Source organism: Amia ocellicauda, chromosome 12 (genome assembly GCF_036373705.1).
Source record: "Amia ocellicauda isolate fAmiCal2 chromosome 12, fAmiCal2.hap1, whole genome shotgun sequence".
Classification (NCBI taxonomy): domain Eukaryota; kingdom Metazoa; phylum Chordata; class Actinopteri; order Amiiformes; family Amiidae; genus Amia; species Amia ocellicauda.
In genome coordinates, this window is record NC_089861.1 from 24968449 (window position 1) to 24980043 (window position 11595).

An 11595-nucleotide genomic window follows, 5' to 3' on the forward strand; every position below is an offset into this window, starting at 1 on the left:
CGTAGCACTAAAGGGAGGTGATACATTGTATACAACCCTCAGTGTCTTCTCTACTCCTTAACTCTCTCCTTTCTGTTCTTCCTCTCGACCTTCTCCGGCTCAATGCAAGTGTGTATAGCGGCAGACGTGATCGTTGTTTGCACCTCTCTCTATTCCTCCCCCAGCCTTTTCCATCCGGCAGGTGCTCTAAATAAAACTCAATAAAATAACGTTTAAGCCAAACGTCCCCCTGTCCACCCCAACGCTGCTGCGAGAACAGATTCAGAGGGTGGGGGGGAGAGACGGGCAAACAGACCCGAGAGAGGGCTGTAATTGTAACGTTGTGAACTTTGCACAATCTTGATCTGCGTGATGTTATTTTGGAGGAGGGGTATGCCGGGAGGGAGGGCTGTCCTATAAAATCACCTTCTGTCCACCTTTGGGCTCTGTTGCTCGCACTGCCCCTCCGACATGGCGTTCGCCGACCTCCTGGAGCAAGTCGGCGGCTTCGGGCGCTTCCAGCTGATCCACGTCTCCCTGCTGTCCATCTGCTCCCTGTTCATGGCCAGCCAGAACCTGCTGCAGAACTTCACCGCCGGCACGCCGGGCCACCACTGCCGCCCGCCCAACGGCACCTCCCGGGCGCCCGGACACAACCTCTCCCTGCCCGGGCTGCAGCTGGAGGAGGCGCACCTGCTGCGGGCGTTCATCCCCACGGAGCCCGGCGGCAAGCTCTCCAAGTGCCGCAGGTACAGCCAGGCGCAATGGCAGCTGTTGGCGCACAACGACAGCGAGTCCAGCGCGTATGCGGGCAACGGCACCGGGCCGGACACGGAACCGTGCGAGGACGGCTGGACCTACGAGAAGACGGAGTTCACAGCTACCATAGTGTCGGAGGTAAGAGTTGTACTGTAGAAACAAAATGTGTCCAACTGAAGTGACATGTATCTCTATTCAAATTCAGTCAAAACAGATTTTTTATGGTATTTTCTCATCACTATTTTATTTCCAAGAGTGACTTTTGGAGATTTGCGGTTTGCCTACAACACTGTCCGGACAAGCCTCCAGGTCTTTCCCAAAGCCAGGCTCTTTGCACAGAGAGGATTTTCTCTGGCTTTCCAGGCCCAATGAGCATTGTGTAATGGCGCAGTCTGGATAAGCAAGCCGATGTACTCTTCTGTGTTTACCTTTGCTTTTATCGGGGCAAAATGTTGAAACACCAGCCCCTGTAGAGACAGTTACCAGGATCTCACTGTTTTCCACAACTATTTCCACACGTTTCCTGAAATGATACTCCATTTTCTCAAAACTAGGATTACAAAACAAAAAACCCACACAGTGCTGGCCAAACCTCAGATGTCTCAGACAAAATGAGACACTGTTCAAAAACATGTTCTGCCATCTAAATGAGACACTGCCTTCAAATGGCGCACAAAAGCCGATAATAAATAGGCCCACTGAATACCTATTAGACTCAGGTGAGGTCATTGAAAAACACTGTTCTAAAATATGCTTCGTCCAGTATGACCCGTGTAAATCTTGCACATCATGCTACTGTAATCTGTATAAATTGTGCTGGAGGTTATGCTCAAGAACATAGTACACTACACAAAGACCAGAACTTCAACTTCATTTGCCAGCAGTCAAGAACAAAAATATGTTGGATAAAGTTTATTTGGCATTAGAGTCCTATTTCTGGCCTGGGTCAGATGGGTCAGGCCAGAGGTTTTTATCTACATCACGGCCAGTGTGTTCCCTGGGCAAGCAGCGTGGGAGATACCCCCTGCTATGCCTTATCAACACCTGGCAGGACTCTCTAGCAAGGAGAAGGTCTTCCTGTTCATAGGGATTTCGCTCCTAGACCTCCCACCACCATGCTGAGAGAAACTCCTCGAGGGGGTTGGGGAATAGTGAGTATTGGCTCCCTTTGCTCCTGTTGGAACAGAGCATCCCGTAGAGCATCCAGGACTGTGAGCAGGTGGCCTGTGTTATGTTGGCTAAGGCTGGCATGGTGGTGGTGGTGGTTGATGGCTGCACAGAGAGCGATGTTGTAAAACCCAGGCAAACTCACCTTTGGCCCCTTCTTTCATGCCAAAGTCCTGAACTTGTGCTTGTTGAGCAATTGGGTTTAATAGTGTTTGTACCTTGAGGTGTGTAAATACTGTAGAGTTTTAGTGACTGGAGATTGGTATACTGAATGGGAGTGCTTTGTGTGTTGGGTTTTAGCACAAACGGTTTCACACAAATTTCAGATCCATTAAACCAGGTGAATAATGCTTAAAGATTTGTTGAAATAGTCTTTATTTTATTACCTAAAGTAATGGTGCCTAAAGAAATGGGATATTGTGTTCACAGAACTGGTGTCCGTGCATAAACGATTGGGGAAAAAGTGTAACACTGTGTGCATACGTTGCTAGGCCCTGTTGGGGGCTTAAAGGATCTGAAGCCCCTGCAGCACTGATTAAACTGGTTATACTGGGGAAAACCTTAACCCTTTGTGTGCCTCTGCAGTGGGACCTGGTCTGCACGCTGCGCCCCCTCAAGCAGATGAGCCAGACCATTTACATGGGGGGGGTGCTGGCCGGAGCCATCATTTTCGGAGTGCTCTCGGACAAGTGAGTAAAGACTGCGGGCAAGCAGGGAATCCGTCTTCTCCTTCTCCTTCTGTTTCCCCCTCTTGATTGTCTGTCGATTTAGTGTCTCCTGTCCATTACAAGACTGTACTAAGAAGTCATTGTAGTGACACAACCTAGAGGCACAGCTTTTCGCCAAGTGGCACTGTAGGGCATGTAGTGAGCCCAGTACTGCCACTGCCAAATAGTGTCTCCACTAGGCGGGGGAGAGAACACTTGACCCCCTGCTAATTTGTGTTGATTAAGATGCTGCTTTCTTCTAATAATAAATGTAGCCACTATGATGTGCAGGTTTGTAATTTCCCATTACTGGATGGGTCACAGTTTTGATTTTGACTATTTGGCAGTCAACAGGGGACACTATTTGGCAGAACACCTGCTGAGCTCTGAGATTCGATCTAGCTCTTCATTGGCCCTTCGCCCCCCCTCACTGCTGGAGATGCAATCACACACAGCCCTTTCCTCCTTCCTCAGAGATATATAGTAGCTCTCTAGGGCAATATAATACTTTATATGAGAACATAGATATTGAATCGCCTGTCCGCGACTTTTCCATCCAGGACTCTTTCCCACAACCCCCTGCGCCAGCCACGACCGTACTACCCCTGATACAAGAGTGGAGTTTACTATCTTTCTTATCATATATCTCTGACCCCCTTCCCGTCTAGATCATGCCTTGGCTTTCTCTTCCTGTATAACGCTCTGGAAGAACTGATGCTGTTTTGAAGGCAAAGGCTGGTCACACCAAATACGGATTTGATGTAGATTTTTCTTCTGTTCACTCACTTTGCATTTTGTTAATTGATAATCTATTAACATGTCTATTTTTGACCGCATTCTTACTTTACAGCATTTTTTCACACCTGCCTAAAATGTTTGCACAGTACTGTATATATAAATGCATTATAGAAACGGTGGTCATTTGTAAAGACCGTAACACCTGTTTACAGAGCTATTTGTGCCGTCTTTGGCCCCCCCCAGGTGCGGCCCTGCAGTGCAATGCAATATCCCTGCATTCGAAGCTCAGATACAGCGTAAACTTATAAATTTCAATTAAAGAAGTGAATTTATAGTATCACCTCATCACGAATCCTGGAATCTTGTAGAACTCAATTTCTGTAATGATTGGACGCAGACACCAATTCCAAAGATATAAATTGTCAAATTTATTCAAAACAAAGATAAAATGTAGCACTACACTAATTATACAAAAAGGGAAAAACTAATTAAAATTCAACTCTAGATCAACAAATCAAAGACAAATCACTTCCGTGACCAAATCAAAGACCATGGGATCGCATATGATATCACACAAATCGTTAAACAAAAAAAGGTTATAAACACATTGACTACAATACCGGTTAGTAAGACGAAGGTGAGTCTCTCGTTAGTATTATTAGTCAGACATTAAATAACTACGCAGGTTAGTATTTAATGTCAGGTAACTTCTCGTTATATATATATCAGTCTCATTTACGTTTAGGTGCCGAGAAAGATCCTATCCTTACTTGTTACCACAATTTCCCTTAACTGCTTATTATTCAATGATTAAGGATAGGCAGGGCCACCAATAATCTAATGTCTATTAACTTGTGTCAATTTCAGACTAAACAGTTAAACAGGAATGAGAAGATATTTCTCGGCGTTGACAGATTTTATTTCTAAAATTATCAACAAAACAGTTTAATGCAACACACATTTATATTTAAGAAAACTAAATGATATTACACATTCTAGAGTTATGAATCACAGATTAACATTTCTAATTGATTTCTCAAATGTCATGAACCATGAACTCCAAACTGTTAAACTTCTCTGAACTTCGTCGCAGAGAGGCCTCTCTGTCATCGGGCTCAGATAACAGCACACGGCACGAGGTCCGTGTGGTTTGGAACAAAGGCAGTCCGGTTCGGCTTTGTCCAAGAACTTCCACTCAGTCGATGCACCTGGAAGTTGGGGTTTCGCGAAAGTAGAGTCTTTTCCACACAGATTTTCCACTGGTTTGAAGGCTCCAAGGTTGTGCACAAAATCTTCTTGGCAAGCAGGGTCTCTCACCGTACTTATTTGAAGACAAAGTCTTTGAGGAAAGCAGGGCCCTGTTCGTTTCCAAGGGTCAAGTTTCTTAAGACTCAAATAGCTATTTAAATGACTGACACTTTCGTATACAGTCGACTTAGTCAATTGTCCAGCTGTAAAACTCCACTGATCAGGTGGGCACAGGCGGGCAGCGCAGTCTGTAAAGTTCTTTATTTAATAAAGTCCTTTAAAAGAATTCTTCGTACGGCTCAATCTCCTTCTCCCAGTTTAACTCTTCTGTTGCCGGCAAAGACTTGGTTGGTTTCTGGTTCCGGTTCGGGCAACAGAGCTACAGGTTGAGCTGTGGCAGTGAGTTTCTGGTTCAGGTGAGAGAGAGAGAGAGACTGACTGTCCGCTGTTCCTTATAGTCTGTCAGATCAATAGGTGATTGGTTCCTGAGTTCTTGAGATTGGATTTCGGTTTCAGCCCCCAGTGTCCTATTGGAGGGGGGCTTGATTTATGACTGATGTCAATCCATGCCATCTTTTGGAAATGCCGGTTGGCCTGGGTTTGTCACTCTATGTCGGGATTTCGACTCTCATCCACTTCAAAGAGTTTTTATCCCCTACAGGCCCCTTTCTCCAGACATCTCATAGCAGAATTCCAAACTATTCGGCCCATTCTCGGTGCCATCCTCCCCAAAACTGTCACTTTGATGCAAACCAGTTCCAAGCTGATGAGCTAAGGGAATCTGATAACTTTGGGGGGGGAGAGGTGTTCTTTAGATCAGTGCTTCAGCTCAGAGCCCAAATGCTCTTATCCAAATACACCCAACATAACGCTACACAACATTCATTCTGCTGTTGCCCCAGGCGACTGTTCCCCTGCTGGCCATAACCAGGTCCAGTTTGGGTGGTGGATTAAAATTCTCCAAATTCTAAAGCTCCAGGCCTCAAGACATTTGTTAATCTCATTGTTTAGGGGGGTAAAAAATAGACTCGCGCACACACACAACAAAATTGAAAACCCACCAGCTTTTCTACATGTTGGCTTTGCTGTGTAATTGGAGAAAAGTCCAGCAAAGAACTGAGAATCCAACACTGTGTGTGGATTCAGGTCCCCACATTTTCAGCCATCAGGTGTGTGTGGAAGTGGCGGCCAGGGAGGCAGCACAGTCTGTAACGGGGCCAACTTTGAGTGAATCGGTTTGAACACTTTTTCCACGCTGTCCCAACTTTTTCTCCCTCTCTCACCCCCACCCCCCACTTCTGCCTTCCCTCCCTCTCCCTCCCCCCCTTCAAATGTAGGTTTTATGTTGTGTTGTATCTGTTTGTTCTGGGCGTTGTTGTAAGTGCTGAGGTGGGTGTGTTGTGTCGTATCTGTTGTGGTGGGTGCTGTTCCCGTTATATCTGTCACACCACCGTTGCCATGCTTGCAGGTTCGGGCGGCGGTCCGTGCTGATCTGGTCGTTCTTCCAGCTGGGCTGTCTAGGCACGTGCTCCGCCTTCTCGCCCTCCTACCTGGCCTTTGTCTGCTTCCGCTTCCTCACCGGCATGGCCGTGTCTGGGGTCAGCCTCAACGCAATCTCCCTCAGTGAGTCCAGCCGCCCCGCCACACCGCCCCGTACCCAGCACTCACATCGGTAACACCGCTGTAAACCCCACCGCTTGCTCTGAGCTGGTGTTAGGCATGAGCCTGTTTGATCTTGTCCTCATGTCTGTTTGTGTGTGTGTGTGTGTGTGTGTGTGTGTGTGTGTTTGCTTGGCGGGGCCTCAGAAATGGAGTGGATCCCCACCAGCTCACGCACCGTGGTGGGCACCCTCTCCTCATTCCTCTTCACCATCGGGCAGATGCTGCTGGCTGGCATGGCCTACTGGCTGAGGGACTGGCGCCAGCTGCAGGTGGCCGTGTCCGTGCCTTTCTTCCTCTTCTTCCTGTACAGCTGGTGAGACACCAACCGCTCTCCCCGGGAATGAGATAACACATTGACATACACACACACACACACACACACACACACAGCTCTGCTCAAGGAGTGCTCTGTGCCCCTCCCCAAGGTGGTTTTTGGAGTCTGCACGGTGGCTGGTCCTGAGTGGCAAGACTGAGCAGGCTCTCAACAACCTCCACAAGGTGGGGCTCTTAAACAAGTGCTCCAAGGAGGCCAACAAAATCACACTGGAGGTGAGTAAAACCCAACCGAGTGCCAAGAGAAGGGGACAGACAGAGGGGGAGGATGTTGTTTGTATTTTTCACCTCACTGGAAATCGGAGAGGACTCTAGGTTGTGCCACCGCCAAGTGTGCTAGAGACAGAGAGAGAGACAGAGAGAGAGACAGAGAGAGAGACAGAGACAGAGAGAGAGAGAGAGAGAGAGAGAGAGAGAGAGAGAGGGAAGGAAGGAAGGAAGGAAGGAGAGAGCTGGGCTACGCACAGTCTCCTTACCTCTCCACAGACTAGGGTAGAGAGGGCACCGCTCCTGTGACCGGATGGAGGCAGGGCTACTATGCTCTCATCTCATTGGCCCGTGCTGTGTCCCCACATGCAGGTGCTGGAGAGCCACATGTATAAGGAGATCCAGTGCAGCAAGAATGTCTACACGGCCTACGACCTGCTGCGCAAGCCCACGATGAGGAGAATCTCCGTCTGTCTCATGGTGGTCTGGTAAGGCTCCTCTTTCCCTCTCCTCTCTGTCCCTTTCTGGTCACCTCTTCCTCCACCTCCTTACCTTCCTCCCACTCTTCCCAGGTTCTCCACCAGCTTTGCCTACTACGGCCTGGCCATGGACCTCCAGAAGTTTGGGGTGAGTATCTACCTGATCCAGCTGATCTTCGGGGCGGTGGACTTCCCGGCCAAGGTCATGTCCACCCTTTCCCTGGGCCTGATCGGCCGCCGGGTCACCCAGGGCGTCTGCCTCCTGCTCTCGGGCGCCATGATCTTCGGCAACATCTTCGTGCCAGCTGGTACGTGACAACCTGCCCAGACAGACGACAGGCCCACGTTCTGTCCGTATCAGGGCACCCACACCCACACACCCCCCACACCCCTTTCCCTTCCTGTCTTGGTGTGTCCTTGTGTCATTGTGTTCTTGTGTGTGTCCAGACATGCAGACACTGAGGACCACCCTGGCTGTGCTGGGAAAGGGTTTCACCGCCTCCTCCTTCACCTGTATCTTCCTGTACACTGGAGAGCTCTACCCCACTGTCGTCAGGTAAGAGTGCACAGCTGCCCCAGAGGGACCACGACACAGAGGGGGAGAGTGGGGCAGGAGAGGAAAGGACAGGACAGGGGGTGGGTGGGACTGTGATAAATAAAATATAATGGACCTTAAATCCTCCCCCTCTCCCTCTCGCTCTCTCTGCAGGCAGACAGGAATGGGCTTTGGCTCCACCATGGCAAGGGTGGGCTCCATGGCAGCGCCGGCGGTCCTGATGCTGGATGATGTGATGCCCGCCCTGCCCAGCCTGGTGTATGGGGGGGCAGCTATGGTGGCAGCCATCTTCGCTTTCTTCCTGCCCGAGACCCTGAACGTCCCGCTGCCAGACACCATTGAGGACGTGGAGAACAAATGGTACAGAGTGTGTGAGAGAGAGAGAGAGAGAGTGTGTGTGACAGTGTGACAGTGTGACTGACAGACCTCTCTGTGTTTCAGGGGCAGGGCAGCAGTGCAGGTGGAGGAGAAGCCACAGAAGGAGATGGTGCCCCTAGCAGAGGTTACTGTCACAGAGGAGGCCACCCTGACTGGCGTGAAGGATGCCCTGTGACAGAGCCCACCCCCACACACACCAACCCCCCATCCTCATCCTGGCACAGCACTAAGTGGAACTGTGCCCAAAATGAGGCCAAACACCCTCGTCCACGCACACCCATACCCACACACAGTCGGACACGCACACGCTCACAAGCATGCAGTCACAGGTGCACACTCCATGGGGGTGGGTGGCAATGGACTGCTCAAAGGACCAGGAAGTTGACCTTCCGTGTACAGAGGGTGAACTGTTTGTGTTTTTCTTTTCTGTTAGAATTTTAACAGATGGCAATTTATATTTTAATTAAGTAATATTATGGTCTGTAATACCTGACCAAATGAGGTTTTTAATATATATACAGACGGGTGACAAATTAAAGGAAAAACCAACATAAAGTGTCTCCGTAAGGTGTTGGGCACCTTAAGCCACCAAATCATCTTCAATGCTCTTGGCACAGATTCTATGAGTCTCTGGACTCTACTCGAGGGATGGACACCATTCTTCCCAAAGATATTCCCTCATTTGGTGTTTTGATGATGGTGGTGGAGAGCGCTGTCTAACACGTCGGTCCAGAATCTCCCACAGGTGTTCAATTGGGTTGAGATCTGGTGACTGCGAAGGCCATAGCATATGATTCACATCATTATCATACTCATCACACCATTCAGTGACTCCTCGTGCCCTGTGGATGAGGGCATTGTCATCCTGGAAGAGACCACTCTCATCAGGATAGAAATGTGTCACCATAGGATAAAGGTGACCACAAATGGACCCAAACCATGCCAGGAAAATGCCCCCCACAGCATAACAGAGCCTCCGGACCCCCTTACTGTAGTGGTCAAGCAGTCAGGCCTGTCCCGTTCTCTTGGTGTTGCCACACATGCACTGGCCCACTTGTCCAGAATATGGTGAAGGATGACTCATCTGACCAGATCACTTTTTTCCACATCTCTGTAGACCAGTGCCTATGGGTTTTGCACCACTGAACTCAGAAATGTGCATTTGTCTTTGTAATGAGGGGTTTAAGCACGGCGACCCTAATATAATACCCCTCTCTGTGTAGTTCTCAATGGACTGTTCTTGCTGACACAGTCTGATCACGTCCTGCATTGACATTCTCACTCACCTGGCAAAGAGCTGCTCTTCTGTTGTTCCTCACATATTGCAGTAAAGGACGAGCATCACAGTCATCGAATGTGCGCTTTCGACCACAATTTCCAACCCTGTTTACTGATGTCTCTCCCATAGATCTAAATGCAGATGTAACTTTACTCAATGTTCCTATTGAAACACTAGCCAGCTGAGCGTCTTTGTGACTGAAGCTCCTGCCATTCGTGCCCCAATAATGACCCCTCTTTCACAGTCACTTAGATCCTTTCCTCTTGCCATCTTGATCCAAAATCGAGGTCAACTGGGCTGCTCAGCATTTTTATACATGCCACAGAGCATGATAGGATGTTAATTGCTTAATTGTATCATGCAGTACACCTGTTTGAAGGCATCTGCAATTGTTCACAACCTGATTCACGACCTCTCTGATTTCCCTAACATATCCACTAAAATGCCAATTCACAGTGTGTTTAAGCAAAGTTTGCTTGTAGGCTGTAATCCTACACTGGTGACAAACGTTTCCAAGACGACTTCAAAAAACGCATAAATAAGTAATGTATTGATTTAAAATTAATTGCAAGATACTACAGTATATCCCTACTAAATAGCCCCGAAATAGAGATTAAATGACATTCCAATATAAGAATCAATGTCAGAAACAACAGCACAACCGCCTTGAAGCCTCTGTGAGTGAGGATTTGGCCTGCAGTGCTGGCGGACACCACAAGAGGACGCTGTAGACTGGCAGAAGACAGACGGCTGCGTTTCGAGCGCTGCCTTGTGAGGGTGTGAGAAATGTCCAGCACCCTTTCAGATCTGCGGCAATACCAATTCCTGGATATGAGCGATGCCTCACTGGAGATGACGAAATGAATACACACAAATGAATGAGGACCGAGGACTGTGCCAGGAGGCTGTTGATTCAGACGATGATGATTTAAAGTCAATATGGCACCACACACACAAATGCCATATCTTAGTATTCACAATCACTCACAAACTCACTGACACACACACACTGCCTGAGAGAGCAGACGGAGAACAGTGTACCTCTATTCTAGGTCTGGAACCCCCCGCCCTGTCACCCATTAGCAAGCATATTTGTTGACAATCTCTAATTTTGGCCCCCCTCCCCAGTCTCTCTCTCTCTCTCTCTCTCCCTCTCTCCTGTGTCAGTCTCTGGCAGTGCAGCGCAGTACATTCATGACTGGCTGCCAGCACGTTCACTGCTGGATGTGGGATCCTTGGGATGTGTGGGTGTGACAGGAGGGGGAGAGGGGGGCGGTTACTGGAGTAATCTTGTGCCGATAGGATGGAAACTTGCAGGGAATTCCGATCAGGGAATATGTATAGATGTGTGTTGCCCCCACCCCTCCTCCTTCACCTCCCACACCCCCCAACCGATTCCATCCCCTCCTTATCTGTCTGTATATAGAATCCTGAAATATAGTCAGTCAGTGTGTCAGTCAGTGGAGAGGGCGATCAGGCCCAGGAGCTGGTGAGTCGGTGGTGCCAGACCACTCTGTCATGTGATCGCCCATGCTGCCAGAAGAGAAAAAAAAAAAACGCAAGAAATTCTGACCTTCCTGTCCCCAAACTGAGTTTCCCACAATGCAATGCTCATGGGACTATCCCCTCTCCCAGCAGCGAGCCAAAGTCACATGAGCAGCCATCGCAACTTCTGTTCTGTTGTGATCCATTTTTATTACAGTTTTTCTCAATCGCTTTGGCTTTTTATACTCTAAACTGTAAGTGCAATTGTCACAAATATTTTATGGGACATCACAACTCTAGTGCATGTGTGCAAAATGTAGTAACTCACCCAAAACATTTAATTTATGCTTCAAAACCTTAATTATTGTGTCAGTGCCACCAAAATGAAAAGTTTTTTTGTCATCGTGTGAGCTGTACTGGTCAAAATGTTTAGATGTTTTTTCACCATGGCAGTCAACCCTGGAAATGTTTGTTTTATACAAATTTCAGTTTTGTTCAACTTTTTTGTTGACACTGACTGCTTACTGTACTATACAAGAATGTCAGTTTTGTCTAGTTGAATGCTATTGTGTATCACACTGAGCTTTTTAGATACCGATTTCAAAAGTAGGAAAGAGT

The 11595-nt window shown here is 48.2% G+C and overlaps 1 protein-coding gene across 1 annotated transcript; it reads left to right on the forward strand.

Moving 5' to 3' along the window:
- The first annotated feature begins 413 nt into the window (after positions 1–413).
- On the forward strand, positions 414–8768 carry oatx (organic anion transporter X). Its single transcript, XM_066718937.1, has 10 exons — positions 414–876; positions 2491–2594; positions 6067–6221; positions 6405–6573; positions 6686–6809; positions 7173–7288; positions 7373–7587; positions 7727–7835; positions 7989–8195; positions 8277–8768. The coding sequence occupies exons 1-10, from the start codon at positions 451–453 to the stop codon at positions 8386–8388; spliced, it is 1737 nt and encodes a 578-aa protein (XP_066575034.1). The 5' UTR covers positions 414–450; the 3' UTR covers positions 8389–8768.
- The last annotated feature ends 2827 nt before the right edge of the window (positions 8769–11595 follow it).